The sequence below is a fragment of the Lutra lutra genome, chromosome 8 (genome assembly GCF_902655055.1).
Source record: "Lutra lutra chromosome 8, mLutLut1.2, whole genome shotgun sequence".
NCBI lineage: Eukaryota > Metazoa > Chordata > Mammalia > Carnivora > Mustelidae > Lutra > Lutra lutra.
In genome coordinates, this window is record NC_062285.1 from 98,584,860 (window position 1) to 98,612,412 (window position 27,553).

At 36.4% G+C, this 27,553-nt stretch overlaps 1 protein-coding gene across 2 annotated transcripts in view; it reads right to left on the minus strand.

Moving 5' to 3' along the window:
• Positions 1-5,354: 5,354 nt before the first annotated feature.
• The window catches only part of ZFC3H1 (zinc finger C3H1-type containing), a 53,080-nt gene continuing 30,881 nt past the window's right edge, over positions 5,355-27,553 (minus strand). For both annotated transcript variants that reach the window (XM_047740513.1, XM_047740512.1), the window contains exons 17-35: positions 26,329-26,460; positions 26,111-26,232; positions 24,960-25,061; positions 24,502-24,621; positions 23,500-23,683; positions 20,835-21,021; positions 19,267-19,455; positions 18,425-18,662; positions 15,796-15,901; positions 15,511-15,709; positions 14,870-14,964; positions 11,065-11,175; positions 10,686-10,790; positions 10,391-10,556; positions 9,237-9,337; positions 7,330-7,431; positions 6,660-6,699; positions 6,360-6,422; positions 5,355-6,230 (exon numbers count right to left, since the gene is read on the minus strand). In XM_047740513.1, the coding sequence (XP_047596469.1) occupies positions 6,093-6,230; positions 6,360-6,422; positions 6,660-6,699; positions 7,330-7,431; positions 9,237-9,337; positions 10,391-10,556; positions 10,686-10,790; positions 11,065-11,175; positions 14,870-14,964; positions 15,511-15,709; positions 15,796-15,901; positions 18,425-18,662; positions 19,267-19,455; positions 20,835-21,021; positions 23,500-23,683; positions 24,502-24,621; positions 24,960-25,061; positions 26,111-26,232; positions 26,329-26,460 (2,500 nt within the window). In that variant the 3' untranslated portion in view covers positions 5,355-6,092. The remainder of the gene's footprint in view (positions 6,231-6,359; positions 6,423-6,659; positions 6,700-7,329; positions 7,432-9,236; positions 9,338-10,390; positions 10,557-10,685; positions 10,791-11,064; positions 11,176-14,869; positions 14,965-15,510; positions 15,710-15,795; positions 15,902-18,424; positions 18,663-19,266; positions 19,456-20,834; positions 21,022-23,499; positions 23,684-24,501; positions 24,622-24,959; positions 25,062-26,110; positions 26,233-26,328; positions 26,461-27,553) is intronic.

Here is a 27,553-nt window from a genome sequence, read left to right on the forward strand (position 1 = left end):
GCAGGGCTCTATCCCAGGACACTGGGATCATGACTTAAGCCAAAGGCAGAGGCTTTAAACCCAGAGCCATCCAGGCGCCCCTCTCTCCACGGTCTTCTATGCAGTAAGTTGTACCTTTAAACTGGAGGAAAAAAAATTCCGGCCCACCAGCACTCATATCGAAGTCACAACACTTAAGACCAATTAAATTTGCTTCCAGTAGTACAGATCTTCTGCTTTCTTGAAGAAAACCAGGGAGCACGTATTTCTTCTAAGCTCATGTAAAATTTTTTGCTCCCCAGCTGAACTATTTCATTCCTGGCATTACTGAGTTCCACACTGACTGAAACAGTTCTTGTGTTGGGCTAAAATGTGTCATTTGGAAAAATCAGTTTAAAGCATTAAAAGCTGGGTTATCTCCAGGTAGTTCTTTTATAGATAGAAAAACAGCAGTAAGTCTTAAAGACAGTCATGGAACAGAGCTTTGTAGCCTTGACTGGGATTGAACAGAGCTCTGCAGTATTTGCAGATACTAGTCTTTGTTCAGAGTAACATTTCATTCATGCATTACTGAAGGAGTTAAGGAAAAAAAGAGTAAAGAAAGCCAGTAGCAGCAGTTGTAATTCCAATCAGACTTCCCACATCGAGGCTGTTTAAATTGGGCCCTGATAAGCCTGACTTCTATTCAGCATGTTCACGTGGACTTGGAAGCACAACATGCTCCAAGATGGACAGATGTGGTTAGTATGGAGTTTTACATGTCCTACCTGTTGTCATGTCTAACAAATAGTCTGTTGTGAATAAATTAGTACAAAGTTGAAGCAGCTTTTTAGGAAGTTTTAAAAAAAATGGTACAGGTTTTGGGGCACCTGGATGGTTCAGCGGTTAAGCATCTGCCTTCAGCTCGTCCTGGACTAGAGCCCAGCATTGGGCTCCTTGCTCAGAGGGGAGTCTGCTTCTCCCTCTCCCTCTGCTGCTCCCCCTGCTTATACTCGTGTCAAATAAATAAATAAATAAATAAATAAATAAATAAATAAATAAATAAATAAAATCTTAAAAAATAATGCACAGGTTTCTAAACATGTGCAAATCCTATAATATTTAGGTGTAAGTACCATGTAATTTTCAAAAAATATTGGCCTTAACTTTTCCTATTTTATGATTTCACCGGTAATTTACCTCCAGGAAGACTTTCCCAACCTTTCCCAGCCCAAACTTGGAGCCCCTTTGAAATGCTTCCCTAGGGGGTCACCTGGGTGGCTCAGTTGATTAAGCATCTGCCTTTGGCTCAGGTCATGACCTCAGGTTCCTGGGATTAAGGTCTACATCAGGCTCCCTGCTCAGTGGGGAGCCTGCTTCTCCCTCCCCCTCTGCCCCACCTCCTCCACCATATCTTATACAAATAAGTCAAATCTTTTAAAAAGATGCTTCCTTAGCACATACTCTTGTTAGATTTAGTGGCCTCTTTTTTCATCTTTATATATCTAACACAAAGTTCAAATTGATTTTTTTAGGACTTTTTTGGGGGGCAGGGAGAGCACAGAGGGAGAGTAGGGAGAAGCAAACTCCCCGCTGAGCAGGGAGCCTGATGCGGGGCTCAATCCCAGGACACTGAGATCATGACCTGAGCTGAAGGCAGACGTTTAAACGGACTGTGCCATCCAGGCACCTTTTTTTTTTTTTTTTTTTTAAGATTTTATTTATTTGAGAGAAGGCACGAGGCAGAGGCAGGGAGGGGCAGAGAGGGAGGGAGAAGCAGGCTCCTTGCTGAGCACAGAGCCCAACACAGGGCTCAATCCCAGGACCCAGGGACCATGACTTGAGCAGAAGGCAGACAACCGAGCCACCCAGGTGCCCCTCAAATTGATTCTGAAATGAAAAAAGTGTGATTCTGTTCTGTGAGGTCTCTGAAAACTTGTATGGTCCCTCATGTAAGGATTGAATGAAATGAAGAGTGGAGACAAATTCTACAACCATTTTACTATCATGAAAGACAGACACGGCGATCATCTACCTCAAAGACACCAGAGAAATAAAAAAGAAACTCTTTTCACACTGACTGCAGACACCTCAGTCAAGTCGGACTCAAAAAGTACAGCATAACTGTTACTGAGGAGGCTGAGTGAGTGGTGGCAGGCCATGGGAATGAAGGCAGGGCAGCAACGTCCTTACATGGCTGTCCACTGGCCCCCAAAATAATAAATGCACAACTGAAGAATACCTGCAGAAAGTGAGGAAGACTTCTTGGTGGTAAATGGGATACAGCCCTAAAAAAAATAAATAAAAGAAAAACTGTTTTCCAGCTCAGGTCTACCACCTACATTAGGCACCACAGCTTGGGAAGACAAAGGTAAGAGACCCAACTGTGAAACTGTGACAAAAAAGAAACGATGTCAAAAGTGCTCCTTGGAAGTCTGCCTTCTTAACAGTTTTTATTCCAAAATGCTCTGTATAATTACTATTAATTTGTACTGAGGGGCCAGGATACATTTGCAGGCCTAATACCCAAATCTAAAAGGTTCTAAAATTGCATTTCTCCATTCTTCCCTCACACTGATGTGAACACACAGATATGGAAGCGGACTAAGGAAATTATGATTTTTCTGTGAACACGTGACAGCTTTAAGCAAGAGTGGCCCTGCTTTGTAGTACAACCACATGTTCCTACTTTTTCAACAACCTTGAAAAATAAATATTTGAACTACAATCTTCAATAAAGTCTCTCTACATTTGTTGTCAGTCTTAATCACCTTTTGCTTGTCTGCTTAGTGCCTTTATCTCTTAGATGTTGCACCTGGAGATTCTTGCTTGCTTTATGATGTAGGTTTACATGCCCTTTAATTGAAAGCAAACCGCCTTAGATAATCCAGTGACAACAATGTTACAAGGTCCACTTTCCGTTAAAAGGCAAATAGAAATATTAGGCTGTTCTCTAAAATGAAGGAAAACACATAAAAATACACCGCAATATGCCACACCACTTTCTTTACCAGAGATAAAACCCCAAAGTCTAAAATGCCTCTTTTGTATTTTGTTCCCACCCCGCCGGTGGGAGTAAGGAAATGCAAAGAACTGCAGTTGTCAATGACAATTTTTCCTCACTGTATGCCACTTCTCTGCCCAAAGACTTTAAGTCATACAGCATGCTAAATATCATATTTATCCTACCACAGTACCTTCATCAACTTTAACCCCAAGTTTTAATATTCTAATTATTTAATGTTGAAAGCACTTAATTAAAAAGGATAAAAATGAATATGGAAGGATGACCAAAACATATACATATACCTCACCTATAAGCAGTGCTTACTTTTTTTTTTTTTGACGTGAAAGTGGATTTGTAAGATAACAGGTAGGGTGACATAAGAGGGTATCTTAAAAGGAATAGAATTTCTATAAAATAGCTTCTTGATTTATTTATGTAAAATACTTTTTTTTTTTTTTTTTTTTTTTTAGTAAACGCCACCCCCAATGTGGGGATTGAACTCACAACCCTGAGATCAAGCATGCTGTACTGACTGAGCCAGCCAGGTACCCCAAGCTTCTTGATTTTAAATATCAGTATAACATATGCTAGGTCCTCTGGCTGCATGACTAAGCACAGTATGTGATGGTGACCCCTGGAGTTGTTATAGTGTATAGCCTGCATGGCGGGACCTTAGATGTGATGCACCAAAGCATTCTTCACCACCACTCCCGCCCCCCAGGGAGAGAGAGCTAGAGAGAGGGGGGCAAAAGGAGAGGGAGAAAGAGAATAATAAGCAGGCTATTGGCCCACGGCAGAGCCTGACACAGGGCTTGATACAATGATCCTGAGATCATGACCTGAGCCAAAATCAAGAGTTGGTCACTGGGGCGCCTGGGTGGCTCAGTGGGTTAAGCCGCTGCCTTCGGCTCAGGTCATGATCTCAGGGTCCTGGGATCAAGTCCCGCATCGGGCTCCTGCTCAGCAGGGAGCCTGCTCCCTCCTCTCTCTCCGCCTGCCTCTCTCTCTACTTGTGATCTCTCTCTGTCAAATAAATAAATAAAATCTTTAAAAAAAAAAAAAAAAAAAAAAGAGTTGGTCACTCAACTGACTGAGCTACCCAGGTGCCCCCAAAGTATACTTTTCTTTTTCTTTTTTAGACAGAGAGAGAGAGAGAGAGAGAGAGAGAATGAGCATGAGCAGGGGGGAAGAAGAGAGGGAGAGGGAGAAGCAGACTCCCCACTGAGCAGGGAGCACAACACGGGGCTCAATCCCAGAACCCGGAGATCATGACCTGAGCTGAAGGAAGATGCTTACCCAACTGAGTCACCCAGGTACCCGCAAAGTATTCTTTTTAAAAAGATGTAAAAGTTACTGCTGATGAGCTGTTAATGCAACAAATGGTAGTTTAAGAATATATAAAAGTTCAAAACTCAGCACTGTCTCAATAAAAAAAACCCCAAAACCAAAAAACTATTAAGATACTTCAGCTACTAACATCGAAACTCTTACACTATGAGGGAACAGACTGGAAAAATTTTTCTAATCACCTAACAATGGTTTTCAAATAATAGAGCAGGAAAAGCTTTCAAGCTTAAATAGTTAAATGCATAAAATGGAAGAATATAATCTTCTACCCAACTTTCTTTGGTTTTAGAGAAAAATCAATCAGCCTCTTTTTGATTTAATGAAAAACACTAGACAAGTAGGTTTTGTTCCTGACCGCACCCAACAGCACTAACTCGCCAAATATGCACCATCTGGTAGGCACACAGTGGGGCCTCAAAACATGGTTTTATTTTGACTAAGCATTATACGAATGTACAAGATGTACAAATTTGCCTGCTATTTCAAGGGGGTTGTTGCTCTGCCTCAAACAGTTAGATTGAATTGTGGCTATAACAGATTTGTGAAAGTTTATATGTGTGTGTGTTTGTGTTTGTGTGTGATTAACCCATTTTCTACCAAGTGCAAACCATGGACAAGAGACGAGGGAAAAAAAAAAGTGCAAGGTCTCCTTTGTATTTGGTCACACTGATAGTGAGTATAAGAAAGCCCGTCACTAAGCAAATCATTCAAACTACAATTGGGAAATACTTTCTAAACACTGGGTCTTGAGAATGAGGAAACAGTAATGCAAATCTATGTGTTCACTATCCTCAAAACAGAACAGAACCTATCCTGTCATGAATGAGAAAGTCACAAGACTATTTTTATAGGAAAGCAGGTTAGGATATAGTTACAGTGAAAATCCGGATCTCCTACTTCAACCCTTTCCCACCACAGTGTGAAAAGTGAATAAAGACAGCAACATTTTTTAGAAAGTTAACTTATATTAAAAATATTTTGTTTATAAACAATTTTAATACTACAAAGTAGTATTTCAATACAAAGCAGTTCAAATATTAACTGTTCTTTAAACTGTTAAACTTTATTATAAATTAAAATTTCTTTACAAAAAAATTGCACATAATATTTGACCACTCTTAGGTTCTGATGCACTGGCATTTGCAATAGTTTCTTTAATCTTCAAGTTAAACAGTCTCGGCAAGGAGTCCAGAACGTAGAAAGGGCAATTAACAACCCTGTTAGAGCATTCAAGTGCAACTAGCAGACTTGTGGCCATGGCAGTTACACTTTCCTTAAGATGGACTGCTTAAGTTTTAAATCCTGAAATGAAGAATCTCAAAAGGTTTAAAGAAGAACTAAAAGGGACTGCCTGCATTTTACTGTAAACACAGCCCTGGAAATTAAATCCCAAACAAGAATCTCTCAGGCATCAGAGAGTGTCAAGTGAATCAGGAATAGCACAACGTAAAGAAAGGGGAAAAGTAAAAAATAAAAACAAAAACAAAGCAAAATTAAAATAAATGTCAGTCACTTTGAGGAACTATACTTACGTACATGATGTTATGAGAATCTGGCAGGGCCCAGAAGTAGGCCAAACAGGAAGTTCATTTATCCAACCGAAGAGGGTCATGTTCATTGCTTCCGGTTTTGAGGATAGTATATTGTAGGGGACTTGATATGATCAGTAATGCTTGTCTGCCTTACGCAGACCTTAGCCAGGGATCAGCCTAATCTTGAAGGATCATTCAAATAATTTTGGCAATTATTATAAGGACTTAGAACTGACTGCACCCAGTGTTCAGTGATTCTTGCTTTCTGTTTTGTAACTGTTTAAATTTAAGAGCTCATTTAGGCTGACTCCAATCTCTTGGCACTTGGAAACTAGTTTTCTCAGGTTATCAGTTTTACCTCCTTCTGATGCTTCAAACAAGAGTTGCTGTAAAAGACAGGGAAGCACAGAAGTAAGACTTAGCTAGATTTTGAGCATCACCACATCAATGGATATGGCACATGCAGAAAATTTATAGGAAAACTTCAAGATGAAATAAAAGATAAAAAGCATTACATCTTTCCACAGTGATGCACAAAGAGGTAACTTCTGTAAGGCTCTCTGATATAAACGGTGGACCTATAAGATAGATATACACACAATTCCATCAGGAAACATGATGAAAAACACCTTTATAATCCTAATTATTTAACTGGGACCTCATAATATACAAAACAGGTTTTCAAGTTTCCAAATATTTAGAGTTCTTAGCATGTAAATGTTTTTGTTTTAATCCTTTCAAACTGAGAAGTCAACAAAAGGGGCCAAACAGCGTAAAAATAAAATGACCCATCTGATAAATCAATCATAGCTTACCTCTCTTTGTCCCTTTAGAACAATCTCAGCAGCAATGGCTCTAAGAAGAAAAAAGGAATATAGAAAAGGGAAAAGAAAAATTTATATATCTTTGAATGAAATGAGATACTACCACTGGCAGAATACTGACTGTGGGAATCTGAGTACAAAACTTCCTGAAAGTAACAGGCTAAACTTCCAAGGAGGGTAACCTATAGTGAAAAGAAAAATTCAACAATTTTTATCAACTTTACAAGAATTAAGCAGACCAGTGTTTTGAACATAGATAACGTTCATGAAAAATACTCAAAATTACTAGTAAAAACACCTGACACTAATAATACCTTTGAAAGAAAGAAGACATCAGACTATAAGAGGGGGAAAACCCCCACATTTAAGAAAAAAGATGGTCTTAAAATGTGCATAATGATTTGATAACGATACTGTTATCTAAATGTTGTGCTTCAAAAAAATTAAAACTCCATCCACTCTGCTTTTAGAAGCAACTGTTAATGAGCATGCCCTTACTCTTAGGAGAAAAGCTCAGCAAGTGCCAAAAATAAATCTAAATTAGAGTAGAGATCCATCCAGGAAAAAAAAAAAAAGATGTCATTTCAGATTTACCTGTCTGGAGCAAACCTTACAAATAAAAGCAAAAGCTATAAAAACATGTACATGATTGCTGCATTACATTTTCCAGGTGGCCAGGCATGTTGGAATATTATATGTAAACATCTTGGCTTGAAGTTTCAGAATCTGAACATTGCTCTCTTCCCATTCATGTTGAAGTAGCCTGCAAAGTACATTCAGGAAAATGAACAAAGCATTGCAAGTGTAGGGAACCCCAAATGTGCTCTATGAGCAGAATGTCTGCTGAGGTTTAAGTTTTGAACAGTTTAATTCCCTCAAGGTCATTCAGAAAGGGACTGTAGAGTGCCTCTTACAGAAACTGCCCTGGGACAGGAATAGGCAAACTATCAACACGCCCAGGCCAGGCCCATGCCACATTCAACAAACTAAAATAGGTCCGTATATTCCCATTAAAGCACTCACTCCATGTTTTTCCCGCCCACAAATTTTTGAAAATGATGACTTGATATGTTAATACAATTTCCTTGTATTTTTATTTACTCAACAGAGTAAATATGAAATGTTTCTTGGGTTAAAATGTAAGAATATTGACTAGTTATTATTAAGTTCTCTATTCTGGGGATGGGGGGGAAGAAAAAGAGAAGAGTGACCACAAGGAAATAACTATCAGAACACAGAAAGAGAGCTGTACCATCAAAACCAACAATTAAACAACTTGTATTCCTAAATGCCTATCCTAGTCATAATAGTCAAAATACGACATTTTCAGTTTTTCATGTTTTACCAAAAGTGATGCTTTATTTATTTATTTTTAAAGATTTTATTTATTTACTTGACAGGGAGAGAGCATGCTAGAGCATGAGCCGGGGGAGAGGCCGAGAGAGAGGAAGAAGTAGACTCCCTGCTCACAGGGCTCAATCCCAGAACCCTGAGATCATGACCTGAGCCAAAGGTAGATGTTTAACTGACTAAGCCACCCAGGGGCCCCAAAGGTGATGCTCTGTAATAGAAATTTCCACATTAGTTTCTGCAGACTGGAATGCTTACTAAGAATTTTTATTATGAAACACTATTTTTGCCATAGCCTTAAGCCTTTCAATTTTTTTAATCTCATACCATTTTCCAACATACATGCTAAGCAGGATGTAAATAAAACACAAGGAAATACTTGATATTTTAGGTACCTTATGATCCACAAAACAAACTTAGAAACATAAGACACAACTGATACAGTGGGATGACTGCACAATTAGAAGCCAAAGCATTAGCATGGAGGGTACTGTTTTGAATTAAAATGCTCAATTCTTGAGGGTGCTCTGTCAGAGCAAAGAAATGCTCAGAAATCTCCCTCTAATTCAATGTATGAAATCCCTAGATAAGTGTTTCTCAAATATATTTGAGGGTTCAAGCTCAGGAATCTGTATTTTACTTAATTAATTAACTGACTTTTAAAGTAGGCTCAATGCCCAACATAGGGCTTGAACTCTTGATCTCTGAGGATCAAGAGTCACACACTCTACCAACTGAGCCAGCCAGGTGCCCCCGGGTATCTGTATTTTAAATGGGCATCCCAGGAGACTGAGATGCATAATAATACTCGAGCGTGACTGATCTACATGAAAACAAGTCACAGTAACCAAAATATAATAGTTAGCTGCTATCTCCACGAACACTTCATAAACCTTTTAAGTAACACTCCTTTGCTATATAAAACATGATCACTGCTTATAATGCATGTGCTAAGGACAGATGGTGTGTGCTTAGTGAATGCAGATGAACTTTACTTGAATTACATGCCCCTTATAACCTGCAGTTTTCTAAAGTGACCACATACTTATACTCTTACGTGAACAGCTGTGTACTGCTCAACAACTCTGAAACTGAAGTAGTATGTATCAATGAGAAAAGGCTAAAGAACAGACAACTCTTACCAAGTTCAAGAATAATTTTATATGAGGAGCTATATACTATTAGGCTGAGACCAAAAATAATTTTATTTTTTCTTACCTCAGTGCAAGTCCAGAATTAGTTGGCATAATTGAGCAAAACCGTTCCAAGGTTTTGGAATGCTGAGTCTTTGGAACACAGCTCAAATAAAAGAAAATAACCTGTAAAGGTTGGGGGGGGGGAAATGAATGCAACAAAATGTGAAATCCAATTACCTATGTGTTTTAATGAGAAAACCAAAATGGTCTTTAAGACATGAATGTATAAATTATAACAATGTATGATGCTGTGAGTTACAGTTCCTACCATTAATTTATATTAGTGACTTTCCAAATATGAATTAGGTAATATGATCTAGTGATGACAGCCATGGACTGAGAACACTGGCAAGAAGCCAGGAGTCCGGGTTTACATTCCTGAGTCTACCTTTACTTGCTGTATAGCTGGGCAAGTCATAGGACTAATACCTGCCACATCTTGCTCATGGAATGCCCGTGTGTAAATGACTTAATGTCCATAATGTGGTTTGAGATCCTGGGATAAAGAATGGCATAGAAGTACAAAGCATAATTGGTTATCCCATATAGCAACAAAACCATCCCACCAAAAAAGAAAATAAAATACATTTATGTTTTAGTCTACATGGAGCTTTAATAGGAGCTCTTAGCCTACACCGCACTGAATGAAAAGTGTCTCTGAAAATAAACAAAACCAAACCTGTGCTTCCCTTCCTGTAAGAAAATAACCTTATAAATACATTAGTCATATTCTACTATTAAAAATCTAAACTGTGTAATTTCAGTGTATAGCTAATATTCACTTGACAAAACAGTAACCAAAAGAAGTAGCTACACTGTACATTATGGAATTTTTCATTGAGTAAAATTTCCATCTAATCAAGAAAAACATTACTGATACTATAATTACTTCTTTCGATCTTTCTTCTTTAATATGTCTTAAACCTTAACATCTCTTCAATTTTACTTTAACATTAATGTTCTTAAATATAATAATCAATATGCACATTTTATCTTAACTTAAAGGGTTCTGTTCCTAGATTTAAGTGCTAAGTAAGAAACACAGTCAAGAATTACATTAGATGCTACAAAAGTGGTCCTAAGAAAAGCTCTTTTGATATAAAACAATAATTTTGCTGTCATTTTTAAGTCCCTTTCTTTTGCAAATATCAAAAGAAAAAAAGTTTAGGTTCTTACCCTATTATGAAATTCATAGTTGGACCAGTAATCAGCACTGCTAAAAGGAATGGGGTATCGGGCAGGGACTGTAACCAAACATCTATTCACTAAATCAGTAAAAAATTTGAATTCCTGGACTTTGTTTCTGGATCCAGCAGCTCTATTATTGGCAAAGACAAGATAACTGCCAAAAGAAAAATATTGTAATTTAGAATAATTAAGGCAGTGTTTTTCTCTGAAAGTTGATCACCCCTTTCCCCACCATATCCCTTTATTCCCAAATCCCATTCTTATTAAGAGGAACTAAACTTACTCCATCCAAATCTTCTGCACTATATCAGATCTCATGGCCACCCCTAATGCTGCCTCATATGCCTCCACTGTCTCTTTAATACTTGATTGAAGAGGATGACAAAGGCTGTTTAAAAAATGAAGGAAAACATTGTATGTCTACAGCTCAATTCAATTAGGTAAAGGAATGACAAAGTATTACTTTAAACATTACAGATATCATTACAATGGAATCCTTCTTTTGAGGTTTCTTCTTTAATAATGTATAAACCTTAGCATCCCTTCAATTTTGCTTCAATGACTTTTAACATCAATTAGTTTTAATATAGTGTAACTCAGTAATAAATAATAAATACAAGTCTAATATGCAGTATTTCTCTCCACAGTAGATAATGTCTCACCAGTAAATCAGCCACAAATAAGGAACCTGGTAGTTGAACATCTCATCATCAAAATTCCCTTTACATAAACGGGCTGGAATGTCAAGTGGTCCTGGTATATTTAAAAGATACCTGAAAACAAAACAAAACAAGAAACCCCCTCTGTTTGGAATTATGTCTATGCACACATGGATTACTAATACTTAAGAAAAACAAAAACAAAACAAAACAAAAACACCTCTGCTTCAACTTAAATGTTTTTTTAAATATTTTGAGTCTTGAGACTTTGTGTTCACATGTATACCATACTGCTTTGGTCACATCTCTAGCATCACTATTCTTTTATACCTACATGAGTAACTCCTTTTCAAAAATGAATTTATTCTATCCCCCAAATTAAACAAACCCTATAATCATCTAATTAAATCTAATTAAAAACAGAGAGCACCAAATGGGATTACCATGTCTCTAAAACTTTCCCACAACATCTATACTTTCTTGCAAAAAAAAAATTGTTCTTTAAGAGCTTGACGAAACTTGACATCTGAAAACAATCTCTTTCTCATATACATACATACACATACATACCGTTATAGTTTTCATTTTAGATATGATATCAAAGTATATTCTGTAACATACTGGTCCACAGGCACTTGTCAGAAGAGGTCCATGATCAAATAAGATTGAGAAATACTGAAAATTACAGCCCGCTTTTAAAAAGCCACAGTAGGATATTTAATAGGATATTAAAGGCTCTATGAAGTCAATCAGTAAAGAAATCTATTTGACTCTCACTAATTAAGATTTCTCCCTAATATATCTGATTTTGTGTGTCAACATTACTAACATCTGCAGGAACCATGAGTTAATCACTTAACTTCTAAAGATACTAGATTTGCCACCTGCAAAATGATGTAAGAGATGACTTCAAATCTAATCTATAAAGGACTCCATCCCTAGGCTAACTTCAGTAAAATGAATAAAATCCCAAAGTGAACTTTTGTAGCTATCTACTAAAATTCGAATTGACTTGAAATGCATGAAAATTACCTTATCTAGTTTTTTTTTTTTAAAGATATATTTATTTATTTGACAGAGAGAGAATACAAGGGGGCAAGCAGGAACAGTAGAGGAAGGGAGAGAAGTAGACTCTACCCTACATGTAGAGCTTGACGCAGGACTCCATCTCACAACCCAGAGTCAGACGCTCTAACCACTGACACACCCATACGCCTCCTCTCTGTCTTTGCAGTAAATGTTACACGGGAAATGACAGAATCCAACTCTAGGTAAATATTACAATACATACAAGGTTCTAACCATTTAGCTTTACAGTTTCTACTTATGAAGTTGAAAAAAAAATTTTTTTTTGACCCTAGTAACAGCACTGACCAGCACCATTAATAAACTTTGGCTATATTTATAAATTTTTAAAAATTATGTATCAATAAGAAATATGACAATGCTAAAAACTCTCTCACCTATCGCCGTTCTTCTAATAATGGACTCAAAAAATATTTCCTAAATTAACAGAAAAAGCACACTCTGTATGAATAAGGTCTTCAGTACTGTCTAAATAAACTAAGCACAAGATACTCTCTTTTTGTCAACTCTTAGTACACTGTGAATTATGACTATTCCCATGAAAATTTGAATAAAGCAGTGACTTAGTAAACAATGAGAAGATTATATGGAAGCACCCCATTTCCAAATTTTGACTGACAGTTATTTAGTCTGCTTCATTAAGCTGACATCAAGAAGATCTGAAGATCTTTGATTAGTTACCACAGTAGAAACTGGCAGCATCTTTTAAGCTAAACCAATTACCTCCATGCCCAAGGGATGATCAGAACCAGCAAGTCTGTAAAAAGGTCAGCTTTGGATCTGTCCTGTGCCTAGGTTTGGGACATTAAAGCACTCTAATTTAAACAGGGACAAAGTCAGCATGGGGAAGCTGAACAATCTCTAAGTTTCTTATAGAATAGTTTAATTCTTCTCCATTAATTTGTATTTTAAATTGTTCTTTTGTAATTAACTTTAAGGTATTAACCAAGATGATAGAGAGCAGAAAGAATTTCAGAAACTACTAAAATCACTATGTCAATAAACTGGTTATCATTAAGGACAGACATAAAGACTCAAGTCTAGGAAAAAACAGTGACCCCAACTTTTGCCAAATCTAAACTAAAACTGGAATGTTTGTAAAATATTCTAGGGTAGATGGATTGCCAAATTAACAAAATGTGAATTACTTCTGCTTTTATGTAACACTGCTACACTGTGGGTAGGCAGATGGAGCACCTAAATTAAGAAAAATATTTCTAAATAGTAGACTTGCATATATAAAACCAAAATGTTATCTGTACTATTTTCTACAGTAAAAATTTTTGGGAGATATTCAGCCTAGGCCATTCTTTTTTTTTTTTCTTCAATTTTTAAAAAAAGATTTTATTTACTTATTTGAGAGAGAATCAACGACCAAGAGAGAGCATCAGCAGGGGGAGGAGCAGAGGGAGAGGCAGAATGCCCACCGAGCAGGGGAGCAGGGAACCAGGGAACCACAGGGAATCTGAGGTGGGGCTCGATCCCCTCCAGGGTCATGACTTGAGCCAAAGGCAGACACTTAACATAGACTGAGTCACCCAGGTGCCCCAGGACCTTCTTTCTACTAGTTCTTCCTAACATAAAAAAGTAAAGTATATAATGATGAAGTATTTTCCTTTTGATGCTGTTTTACTTGGAATCAGCAGACTATGCCTATTTTTATAAATAAGGTTTGTGGGGTTTTTTTTTGTTTTGTTTTGAATAAATAAGGTTTTATTAGAATACAGCCATGCTCATTCATTTATATGTTGTCTCTGGCTGCTTTCTTCCTAAAACAGCATAGGTGATGGTTGGTTAGTGATAGACCATATGGCTTGCAAGCCTGAAAGATTTACTATCTGGCCCTTAAGTGAAAAACTTTGCTGATGCCTACAGAGAGATGGGAAGAAGGAAAGAGAACCCTCCCCCCTCCCCAAATAATTCTTTACGACTTCCTGTGGCCTCTTATTGTTGTTCTCTTGTTAGAGTAAGAACTCACAACCAAACAAAGGCAGTAAACACAGAGCTTTACATAAGTTACTGAGAAAATGATGCCTGAGAAAAGATTCCTTGAAAACTTCTCACTCTGTATTTCAGAGGCTAGAGTGGTTCTCTTTAGACTTAAAAAAGGTAAAAGGTGTATTATTTACATCCATTTGAGGTCAATAATCAAATTAAAATTCATTTTTTTCAAAACTCACTTGAGATTGTCTCAGGTAATTCATTGCTATAGTATTAAGTGCTAAAATTAACAATAACAATGAATTAAAAGCAGAATGAGTCACCATGATGTTAATATAAGCCTTCCTTTGTCAGTGCCTTTAATCCAAAGAATGCAAAGCACATTACATTTTTTCTCTGTTTTTATTCAGTTCTACTGCCCTCATAACAGTTCTGTTAAGAGTGTTCAAGTATTTTTTTTTTTACATTAGTCTAAGATGTAATCATCCCACAAAAAAAAAATCTATAATCTTTCCACTAAACTATATTGTCCCTTTCTTCTATAAAATCAAGAGTTCAGGGGCGCCTGGGTGGCTCAATCGTTGGGCGTCTGCCTTCAGCTCAGGTCAGGATCCCAGGGTCTTAGGATGGAGCCCCACATCAGGCTCCCTGCTTGGCAGGAAGCCTGCTTCTCCCTCTCCCACTCCCCCTGCTTGTGTTCCCTTTCTCGCTGTGTCTCTCTCTGTCAAATAAATAAATAAAATCTTAAAGAAAAAAAAAATCAAGAGTTCAACAAACTTACCGAAACAGATCCAAGTTACTATACTTCTCAAACCCAGGTTTAAAGAAGGATGCAATAAATTTCCGCAAAAATGGAAGAAGATTATCTCCTTGATTCTATTTCAAAAAGAGAAAGGAAGGATACACATTAATGTGACTTACAATGTTTAATTAAATCTTTCAAGGGAGGAAAAAGCCCTTACCTGCCCCCTACTGATTAAATTAAGTTTCTCAAATAGATGGGGGTAGAGATAACTCCTATATTCTGATCTCCAATTAAATCCAATCAACCATTAAACAGCTTAACACCCAATAAGCCACATCTAACAACTGTCTAATAAGCTTCTATTACATGTTTAGCACTGGTGCTAGGTGTGTTGCGGGCTCTAAATCTGATTAAGACATGGTCCTAGCCCTCATAAAGTCCTTATTACAGTATATAAAGCAGCTACAAATAAAACTACGAAGCCCCAGAATAAGTATGATGGTAGAACTATGCACAGAGTATTTCTAGCAAAGAGAGAAGGAATACCTAACACAGTCTCCAAAGGGAAAAAGACTAGGAAAAGCTTCCTAGAGAGGCTAATGCCTGAAACATCATGAAGAATGAATAAGAAAATGTGAAACACGAAAAAATATTTAAGAATTATGAGGCTTTTTTACCTGTAAGATGAAGAATTTGCACATATGATAAAAAACCTCTGCATTCTGAGGATTTCTTTCAAATGCAGTAAGCCACACTGCCCTGGCTTTGTCATGCTGATTTGTTTGCAAATATAAAGCAACAAGGGCTTCCAACAATTGGCAGTTCATGGGACAGGTTTCCAATAAACATTTACAAAGCTCCACTGCAGCCTCGTACCTTAGTAAGAAAAAAGCATGTCTAAACGCATGAGAAAAAAATCATTTTTAACACAAGGTTTTAACTGCTTGCTGATTAAGTTTTACCTCTCTAGAAGCTGGTGCAGAGCAATCATGTTTGTGTAAAGTGGAACGCAGACCTCTACTCTCTCCTCAACAGTAAGGCTCTCATCTGTGCAAGCTTTCACGGCATCTATCGAAAAACATCACAATAACAGAAATCAAACATAAAACGAATTATGTGACTATGTTATTTCACTCTAAGAGACCAATGAAATATGGTGGCCTACCCTTTTCTTTTGCCTGACCATCATCTTACTGTCTTTACTGAACTCCTGGCTTATTACCCGAAGGAGGTATTTTCAGGTATCTCCAAACTCTCTAAAACTCACTCAATCTCTTACTTTCACATTCCCAGTAATAAAACCATGCTATTTAAGCTCTCGCATGGATCAACATTTTCACTTAAAAAGTGTCTCTGCATTTACCTAAATGCCTTAAAAATGATCTCAAAAAAGAAAATCAATGAATTCTCTTCATCTTTTTTTGACCCAATTCAAGAGGCCCTTTCTGTTCTACAGCCATTTAAATGTCTCCCCCTAAACAAGATCTTTCATTACTCCTTCATAACACTCTTTTCCCCTTGTAAAATCCCCACTCTGCATCTCAGAAAGTGGGCCACTGTTTCACCAAACAACTGTCACCATGTTCTCCTTGCTCAGTGGTATCAAGATTGCCCAGATTTACAGAGTTTAAAAGTGAATGTCATTCTGAAACTGCACTTCTGACGTTCACTGATAAAAATCATCTAAATAAACCTAAAGGCCCAGCTCTCCATTTATTTGATTAGCATTTGATAATGTTCTTCTTCTTCATTTACATGTCCTCTTGGTCTCATTCATTGACTCCTCTCTTTCAACTTCTTACTGCTATATTCTTAAATGTCTGTTTCCTCAGAGAAAATATCTCACTGCTTCAACTATGGAATAATTTCTTGCAAAAGCATATTAAAAACTGTAAGGCATTTTTTAATACAAAAACTCCTATGTTAGTAATTTTCCAATCATTTCTCTATACATAATCACCCACTTAAGGTCCAAGGTCCACTTATCTCCTCTGCAAACAAGCATTTCCACATGACCAATTACCACAAATACTACTCCTACTACCAAAATCAATCTTCTCAAATTTACTTGTGTTCTATCCATACACTTTCTTTTTCCAAGTCTCAAAACCCTGAAATAATCTTTGAGTATTTCTTCTCTTCTTCCCTGACATTTAATCAGTCCCCACATCTCTATATGATAAACTCCAAATAGCTCCAATAAATAGTCCCTCTTTCCTGGTTACTCTTTTTGTGCTTCACTTTTGGCCATCAGCTTCTGGCTGTTTTCATACCTTTGCGATATTCCTCTTCAGCACATTCTCCCTTTCTTCAAGAACCACCATCAACAAGTCTATCACACTTACGAAGTTCTTGAAAATCTGGTATCATTCTACTTAACAAGCTTAATTCCTATTATTCTCCAGAATAAACTCTAACTTTGTTAAGGACTCTCCCTTCTCCTAATCTCCCTTCAAGTCCACTGCACCAATTTCTATGTTGCTTTTTGTTTACTTAGCTCCTCTATCAGGAATATCCTTCTTTTCCTTCCTTTCTTCACTGGTTTATTCAATACATATTTACTAAGCACTTGGTATGCTGCCAGACATTATAGGTCCTTGGGACATACAGACGTAAGTAAGACAAGGATTCCATCTTTAAGCAAGCCAAATATGTCACATCAGAGTCAAGCTTCAAAGTCCAGCTCCAAGTCCCAATTCTTCTATGAAGAATTCCTTCATCATGCCAACCTACAATAACCTCTTTCCTTTGAGTTTATGACCTGTACAATATAATTCTACAAATCACAGATATTTGTTTCTTCTGTAAGCACAGAATTTAGACTATATACCAATACAGGTACATGGTCTCATAATTTAATAATTGTATCAAATGTATAGATTTTATCTTTTTTTTTTTTTTATTTTTTTTTTTATTTTTTTTAAAAATTTTTTTTTTTTTTTTAAATATTTTATTTATTTATTTGACAGACAGAGATCATAAGCAGGCAGAGAGGCAGGCAGAGAGAGAGGAGGAAGCAGGCTCCCCGCTGAGCAGAGAGCCCGATGCGGGGCTCGATCCCAGGACCCTGGGATCATGACCTGAGCCGAAGGCCGAGGCTTTAACCCACTGAGCCACCCAGGCGCCCTAGATTTTATCTTTTGACTAGGCTATATACTTCCTACTAGGAGAAAACAGGCTTTACACCTTACTGTTTTCTAGTTACTAGAAAAGATAAGATACAATCTTTTAATGTTCAGCTTGATAGACTGCTTTAAAAAAACTACCTGGTTCTCTAATTCAGTCAACTCATTAAACCTATATATAATCTCTTGCTACCTACATATTTAGCTAGTATCTTTTACCATAATCAGAAAAATTATGTAATGCAGCACAGTTCCTGGCTTTCATATATACCAAATGTCTAATAATTTACATGACTCAATTCCTAATCATCATCTTTTCTGATCCTTAATCTTCTAAGCACTTACATAATAATGTGTCAAACTACAACTTGCAATATATACATACAGATCTGTTTCATTTAATTATGAAGACTCATAGTAAGGGATAAGCTGATGATCTAAATAACTTATAAACATTTACACTTACCTTCAAAAACTGCTAACAACATATCAGGATTAGTCTTTACATCTTGAACTGCTTGCCATGGCATTACAAATGATTCTGTGTTAACAATTCTTGAAGGATTGGCATTAGATGGATCATAAAATTTTGAAGGGAGAACGTTGAATTCAATAAGATGTATGTAGGCCAGCCATGCCAAACATCGATCACTTGTTTTAAGGTATTCAGCTACTATTCCACTATTAGCTGATTTCAAAGCATTCTAGGTAAAATGAAAAAATAATCTGTCTTTTTAAAAATAATAACTACTTTTTCTCATAAGATTCAAATGTGAAGGCAAAGAAGAATACAAACTTCCTATTTCTTTGGAGTGGTTCTTAAATACCTAAGTCAAAATAGTGACAGTCAACAACTCGACATGTCAATACCAGATTTTTACTGTGCTAAGATTTATAATAAAATTTGTGAAAAAAATTCAACTTATTTGTACGTTTTAAGTGTCCTGACATTCAAAATCTAGTAAGATAAAAAGAAAAGAGTGAAACAAACAAAAAAAGGCCCCGATACCCTCAGAGGAGATTTTCAGTATGGATTAATTATTTTCCCAAATGTCTGAATATCAAAGATTATTCTGGTGGGTACTTAACAGACGTTATTTTCATTTAAACCTCATGAACACTCTTAAAAACACATTATCTCCACTAAGCAAATAAAAAACAGTCATAAACTGACCCAACTTACTAGTAAATGGCAAAACAAGGATTCAAATCTAAAGTCTGGGTTCTTATTAAACAATGCTAACCTATAGTTTTTTAGACCTCTAAAAAACTCTCAAAGTATAGCTAAATGCTGTAACAAATGTTTACCTGTAAAACTGCAAGTGCACTCTGGCATCTTCCAGTAAATATGTGGAGCTGAACTCTAAACAAGAGGGCCTCTAAGAGCTGAAAGGACAGAATATCTGATGCTTCCCGCTTGGCTGCTCCCATCAGAAACTCCACCATTCTTTCACATACGTAATCCTTTTCTTCAAAGGTGCTTTCTAGGTGGAGAAACTGCCCAAAGAGGTTTCATATAATTATATTTCATAAAAATAAACTGTAAAGCTACAGATTTTCCACATTTCATTAAATGTTTTATTAAATCTTCAATTTCTGCAAAAAGGATAATTATAAATATGTATAAACCCATCTTCCTGGGGCATCTGTCTGGTGCCTCAGTCCGTAGAGCATGAGACTCTTATCTTGGGGTCATGAGTTCAAACCCCATGTTGGGCACAGAGCTCACTTAAAACAACAACACACACCTTCCAGTACTATAACCCGTATTTCCCTTTCTACAAGTTGGAAAATAGACTCCAATGAAACTAAAATAATACAGATGTATTCTTAGAATAACCCTGAAGCAATTTCATCTCTCCTTTCCTTGAATCATCAAATAAATGGCAGTAAGACCACGAAAGATTTTCTAAAGTTCAGGTTTATGATCACATACAATTTATACTGCTTAGGGTACGAACATATACAAATTAGATATATGTGGCAAAACAAAAGGGCCTAAGAAATTAAGAGGTCCTTTACAGACCAAACAACTTTGAGGAAAAACATTATACCCTATAAAATCTTATGAGGATCACTGGCATTAACAATGGCACAAGGTTCCAGGTCAAAAATCAAGCACCTTTCACTTCCATACCTGAGTTAGGAGAGTAAGAGAGTGGCAAGTTCATTCAGTAAGGAGTACCATGTTATCCAAATCTATCTGTTCTGAATTTCAGTTAGCAAGTAAATGATGGATCCGACAGTAACAGATTAGCTAAATCTTATGGTTGTTGAGTTTGGCTGGCAAAAATTCAGATATTAATGAATACTTTTACAAGTGGATTAATTATAATTTTATGTTTAAGCATGGGTAGGAAACACCCCATTATCTCAGAAAATAAAGAAGAAACTATTTTTTTCACTAAATCTTTGTATCTTGGCAAGTTCTGTATTAGTATGAATTATAGATTATTTTCATAAGTAATGAGAACAGGTAATAAAAACAAAATGTTTCTCAACATTCATGAAAATGTTATATAAACATAAGAAACTTTAAAAAAAAATTCTTTTTTTCATGTGCTTTACAAGAAACAATTCACTTAACTTTCGCCCAAACTTTAAAACTGCCTCTGAGTAGGTAAGTATAGAATGTTTTAAAATGTTTATAAGGTTAACAAGAAAAGTTACTTCTTCACTAAATATTTTCTTCTTGTTTATTCTGAATTTAATCCTGACCCAGGAGTGGTTTTGAGGTTATGGGACAATGAAAAATTATTATATCTATGTACAGATTAAGCATATGACTTCAGCTACGTATCAATATTTAAGATGATCCAAAGAATTATAAACACACACATAGACACACACAGAACTATGTTCTCTTTTCTACTCACAGTCCAAAAACTTTGATAATCGGGAGCATATTCAACAGCTGTTTCACACATTTCCTGCACCTCTTCCTTGGTTCCTCTTTTTGAAAATAATCTGAGGTAATGGCACCAAATCTCTGGATTGTCTTTGTTGTTTTCCAAAGCTCGAGCCAGAACATTTAAAGCAGAATCCAAGGACTCTGAACAAAGCCTATATGTTTAAAAGAGGAAACAAGAACATTTTTTTTAATGTTTTAAAATACTCTTAAATCAGGCTGATCTAATGGGTCCATTTTTTTTTTAATTAATTTTTTATTTTTTCAGCATAACAGTATTCATTATTTTTGCACCACACCCAGTGCTCCATGCAATCCGTGCCCTCTACCATACCCACCACCTGGTGCCCCCAACCTCCCACCCCCCACCCCTTCAAAATTCTCAGATCGCTTTTCAGAGTCCATAGTCTCTCATGGTTCACCTCCCCTTCCAATTTCCCTCAACTCCCTTCTCTCCATCTCCCCTTGTCCTCCATGCTATTTGTTATGCTCCACAAATAAGTGAAACCATATGATAATTGACTCTCTCTGCTTGACTTATTTCACTCAGCATCATCTCTTCCAGTCCCGTCCATGTTGCTACAAAACTTGGGTATTCATCTTTTCTTTTTTCTTTTTCTTTTTTTTTTTTTACAGCTTTATAAACATATATTTTTATCCCCAGGGGTACAGGTCTGCGAATCGCCAGGTTTACACACTTCACAGCACTCACCATAGCACATACCCTCCCCAATATCCATAACCCCACCCCCCCATTTTTTTTTTTAAAGATTTTATTTGTTTATTTGACAGAGAGAGATCACAAGTAGACAGAGAGGCAGGCAGAGAGAGAGAGAGAGAGAGAGAGGGAAGCAGGCTCCCTGCTGAGCAGAGAGCCCGATGCGGGACTCGATCCCAGGACCCTGAGATCATGACCTGAGCCGAAGGCAGCGGCCTAACCCACTGAGCCACCCAGGTGCCCCTAATGAGTCCATTTTAAAGTTCTATTTCTACTGGAACCTAATGAGGAGCTAGAATCGCCTATGACAAAAATAGATTAGGATTTTAAATCACATCAGTCCATAAAGGGTCCTAATTTCCCACAGACCTAACAATTCCTTTTTAAGCTGATATTCAGTGAGCATTTACCAGATAAAAACACAATGTTATAAAACCCTAGATTATCAACTTCAAATGCACTTTATGTCCATATTCAGCAATACCTTTTATGAGTTACACTTGTCTGGGAATGGGAAAAGTTAAACAATTCCCCCTCAAGGCCAGCTACTGCCAGCACAAAATATCAAAGCTTTCAATGTAACAGTTTTTTCAACGGTCAAAAGCTTGCTATCTCTTGAAGAAGATAATTGTCTCTCATGATCCTATTCATAAAATAATACAGTTCTTTTGGCCTTCACTCAGTAAGTGAGTCAGAAAACAGTGTAACTTATCCCACATGGAAATAAATGACACACAAAGCAAGTTAAACGAGCACTATACTCAGGTATGTGTGATATATTAGCATTCTGTATGCTGCCTTACTGAAAAAGCTTTTATACCAAGTTTTAAGACAGACATTCAGGAGGCCTTTTTTCAAAGATTAAATTATAATTTTATGTCATAGTAATAAAAGGTTATTCCTAGTAATAAAAGATTATTCCTGCTAATACTGTCAAAAAGTAGGAGTCAGAAAATGCAATAGGTTAGTGAGAAAAATTACTATTTACCTTATTTGAAGGCACATAATACCACCCACAGAAGAAAAGTCAATCAGAATTTAATGTTCCTATACAAGCTTTAAATCTCTAAATAAAAAAACTAACATATAATTTAAGTTGTTCTATTGTGATTTTATCATAATTTTAAGAGACTATCACTACTGGGGCACTTGGGTGGCACAGCCGGTTGAGTAGATGACTCTTGGTTTCAGCTCAGGTCATGATCTTGGTGTTATGAGATCAAGCCTTGTGTGGGGCTCTGTGCTCAGCTCGGAGTCTGCTTAGGACTCTCTCTCCCTCTCCCTTTGCTCCTTCCCCAGGTGTGCTTGCACACATGTGTCCTCTCTCTAAGAATAAATAAATAAATCTTAAAAAAAAAATGCTACTATCAAAACCTGCCTTTTAAAAAGAAAAACCAGGGGCGCCTGGGTGGCTCAGTGGGTTAAGCCTCTGCCTTCGGCTCGGGTCATGATCTCAGGGTCCTGGGATCGAGCCCCGCATCGGGCTCTCTGCTCAGCAGTGAGCCTGCTTCCTCCTCTCTCTGCCTTCCTCTCTGCCTACTTGTGATCTCTCTCTCTCTGTCAAATAAATAAATAAAATCTTTAAAAAAAAATAAATTAAATAAAATAAAAAGAAAAACCAATAATCAATCTTTATACCACCAGAATTTACTGTTTTAACTAATCCTACTTTGAAATAAGAGCCTACTAGAGTTAAAAACTGGGGATAATGTATTACTCTCACACTGAGCCATGCAAACAAGTCAAGATTTAGAGTTTTCTACTAGCTTTTAAACAATAAAGTGCTACTGGCTTTGTCAAAAACAAAGACTTCACTGATACCATGATGGAAACGTGATTACCATAGATGAAACAAACTTCAAACATAAAAATATAAATGTGCAACAGATGACACAAAGTTTTGAAGTGGACTTACCCCTCATTTTGATTCAAGTACTTGTACGCAAGCTTGAGCCAAAGTTGTACATGAGAAGGATTTTCAAGCACGCTTGCTTCTAAATTAGCAATATCATCAGTCTCATTTGTAAAGTATCTAACATCGTCTGGAGTGACAACCGTATCTAAAGCTGGAACATTTATTCGGTTCTCTGGCTGGAAGGCTGGAAGGAAAAGTATCATTAGCTTTATACTTTCTCTTACCCACAGACCAAGAAAAAAAACTGGCTTTGTCTTTAAAATAATCTAAATATCTAAAGATTCAAAATAAACACATCAGCTCATAGTTTTAAAGTAGACTGTAATATAATTTACAAACTGGACACTTCTAAAAGTGAAAGGGGTGTTATTAAAAACTACACCAGGATAACAAATATAAACCAGGATTCTGCTGGGCAAACCAGAAATATGGTCTCCCTACTTCAAGGTAAGCGGCTTCACCTAATAATTCACATTCACTAAACAGTAAAACAAACAAAATTATCATTTATGAAGATAATTTGTTCCATTATACTTAGAGAAAAAGTACTATATTACTGTAAATAAGCTCATGAGATCATGTATCTATTAGATATCAAATCCACAAATAGTGAACAAATTTTGCAAATTTTAGTAAGTAACACAAATTTACAATAATATAAGATGTGCTTGACAATACAGAACTCATTCATATTCACTTTGTTCATTATTTATTCATTCTGTGAGCCTATTGCATGTTAGAAAGCACAGATTCAAAAACAAAATAAAATACTACACCTGCCCTCAAGGACACAGGCCAGGCAATGGGCAATCCTGCACAATGAGGAACAGCATTAAATGCCAAAAGGCATCACTGTTCTAAGAAAAAAAAAAAAGAAAACAAAACAGAACAAAAAACAAAACAAAAAGCCCAAGCTAGCAGATACACCAAAAAATTAGTACTGTGTTAGACAAAGATAGAACACCACAATGTAATGATTCAAGGTCTTAAATTACTTCTTACCATACTTAATTGGTCCTGTAGACTGTTCCTCATCACTACTGAAGCTATTCTCTGAAACAGGTTTCCTCCAAAACTTTGGCTTCCACTTTCTTTTATCTTTGTAGGTTGTAAAAGGAGGTGCTAAAGTAGATAGGAGAAGATTATTACCTGATATAACTAGTTTTTTATAGCTTTAAAGGGTACCCAAACAATACTCAAAATGAGCTAAAATTATTCTGTTAGTCAGAAATGACATACATATGTATTTTCTGCCCTATAGAAAGAGATGGTTATTCTACTCTGTGAGCATGTTACATACATATATACACATATATATTTATTTTGGAAAACATAACATCAGAAAATTTGCTATCATAAAGAAATTACAAAGTCCTTGTGTGTCTGTGTGTGTGTGTGTGTGTGCGCGCGCGCGCGAGAGAGAGAGAGAGAGAGAGAGAGAGATAAAGAGAGAGACTCACTATGGCCTTTACTCTCGTTGATATTGCTAACAAGGAGAACAGCCATCTGGTCCATTGACATTCGATCTTTATTTACTCCAAAAAGTTTCTCAACATATTTTTCTGAAATTAGAAGAATATTATCTTCATTTATAAAAAGGATAAAAAACATGGATTACAGAGACAAAGCCAATTAAAAAATCTAAAGAGAAGAGTAATTTAAAAATTAAAAGAAAGTATATGTTACCAGTCAAAAACATATATGCCTCCTAAAAGGCAAGGCTTCCATTACCTTAACTACTATGGCAAATCTTACCACATCATGCACCCAAGTTGGGCTCAAAAAAAAAAAAAAAAAAAGTATTTACTGAAACAAACCAAACAAGTGAAAGTTAAAGTCCCAAATTGAGAAGAACTACATAGATTCAGTGACTTCATGATCACTCTGGGTTGTGGTTAACACTAAATTTAATAAACACCAATTCCTTTACTTCTAAAATACTTGCAGTTTAAGGTTGAATATTTGGTAACAAATCTAAAGAAAACCTTATCAGTATTTACTTACAATGCCACAGAAATCTATGCTTTTTATAATATCAAGGTGTATAAAGTCTTTTTTATTTCTTTGAATTTGAAACCACAATTTCCAATCCTTCTCTATTTATTAAAATAATAATGAATAAAAATAGGGCTCTACTTAAAAATCATTAATAAAATTGTTACTTAATAATAGTTATTAAAATAAAATAAATAATTAAAATTAATATTAAATATTAATAATAATAATAGTTAACAAGTATGTTACTATATTCCTTAAATAAACTGAACTATTTAGATGAATTCTGTCCAAAGAACTTCACACAACAATGGAATACCTTCTATCTGCACTATCCTATTGGTAAGCACTTAACCACTAATGAGCTACTGAGCTCAAAAGCAGCTATCAAGCACCTAAAATGTGGCTACAGCAACTAAGGAAGAAATTTTAATTAATTTGTATTTGAACAGCAAGATATGGCTAGTGACTACTGTATCAGAGCAAATCTGGATAAAATGCCATAGGTGAATGTATTGAATTATTATTACAACTCCTTAAAGATGTCAACAACTAAACAAATTTAATTGCCTACATTCAAATTTTCTCTTGGAGAACAGTAAGAGTCTTTCAATACCTGCTGCAGCAGCAATTTCGTCATCAGTGCTCGTCTCTGAACAACCAATCAGAGACAGATTATATGACAAGATGTCCTGGAATAGCTGTTTTCGGCTAAGTGTATAGTCTTGTGTATGCTGCCTAAAACAAAACGACAACACACAAAAGATAATCATGTAATATGAAACCAAAACTGTCTTTTAAATTATAAAATATTCACAAATAAAAGCTACTCACCACTGACAATCATCATCATTACATGTTCCTGTTAAATCAAAACGGCAGAAACACTGATCCGGTTCAATCATATTACTGTACGATACTGAGCTTAAGGGAAGTTTCTCCTTGGTTCGATAGTATGGACTAAATCTAAGGAGAAGAAAGGTAGACAGGGACATTATGTTCAACAAACATTCCCTAGAAAATTGGGAAATTTTTCATTTTTCTTAATTAAAATTTCTATGCTTTTGGTTTACTATTAATCTAACAATATCAAAATGAACTCTAAAAAACCAGAATATCAATGACAGGGACAACTTTTTTATATCTAGAACACAAAAGATCTAAAACAGAAAACAACAACAAAAAACCCTGTATTTCAAAAGCTCAGTTGGTTAAGTGTTTGACTGTTGGTTTCAGCTCAGGTCATGATCTCAGGGTTGTGGGACTGAGCCCTGCTGCAGGCTCCCTCTGCTTGAGATTCTCACCCTCTCTCTTTGCCCCTCCCCGTGCTCGTACTCTCTCTCTCTCTCACTCCCTAATAAAATCCTTAAAAATAGTGTTTTGTATCATAATAAAAATGATATATAACACTGGTTTTGTGGGGTTTTTTTTTTTTTTTTTTTTAAGATTTTATTTGACAGAGAGAAAAAGAAAAAGAGTGAGCATACAAGCAGGGGAGCAGCTGCAGGCAGAGGGAGAGGGAGAAGCAGGCTCCCCACTGAGCAGGGAGCCCAATGCGGGGCTGGATCCCAGGACTCCGAGATTCACAACCTGAGCTAAAAGCAGACGCTCAAAACACTGAGCCACCCAGGTGCCCCAACACGAGTATTTCTTGCACGTTACCAGCCACAAAAAAAACTAGGGGAAAAGCCTATAGTACCTGTTATGTGTTTTACAATTTTATGATTAAATCCTACCACTTACAGTCTCACAACTTCCAGAAGTCTTTTTAAAAAGACAACCTCAGGGGCGCCTGGGTGGCTCAGTGGGTTAATTTTTAAGCCGCTGCCTTCGGCTCAGGTCATGATCCCAGAGTCCTGGGATCAAGCCCCGCATCGGGCTCTCTGCTCAGCGGGGAGCCTGCTTCCTTCTCTCTCTCTGCCTGCCTCTCTGCCTACTTGTGATCTCTCTGTCAAATAAATAAATAAAATCTTTAAAAAAAAAAAAAAAAGAGACAACCTCAATAAAGTTACCATCTTTATCAATCAATTCAACCATATCAACCATAAAATCAATTTTA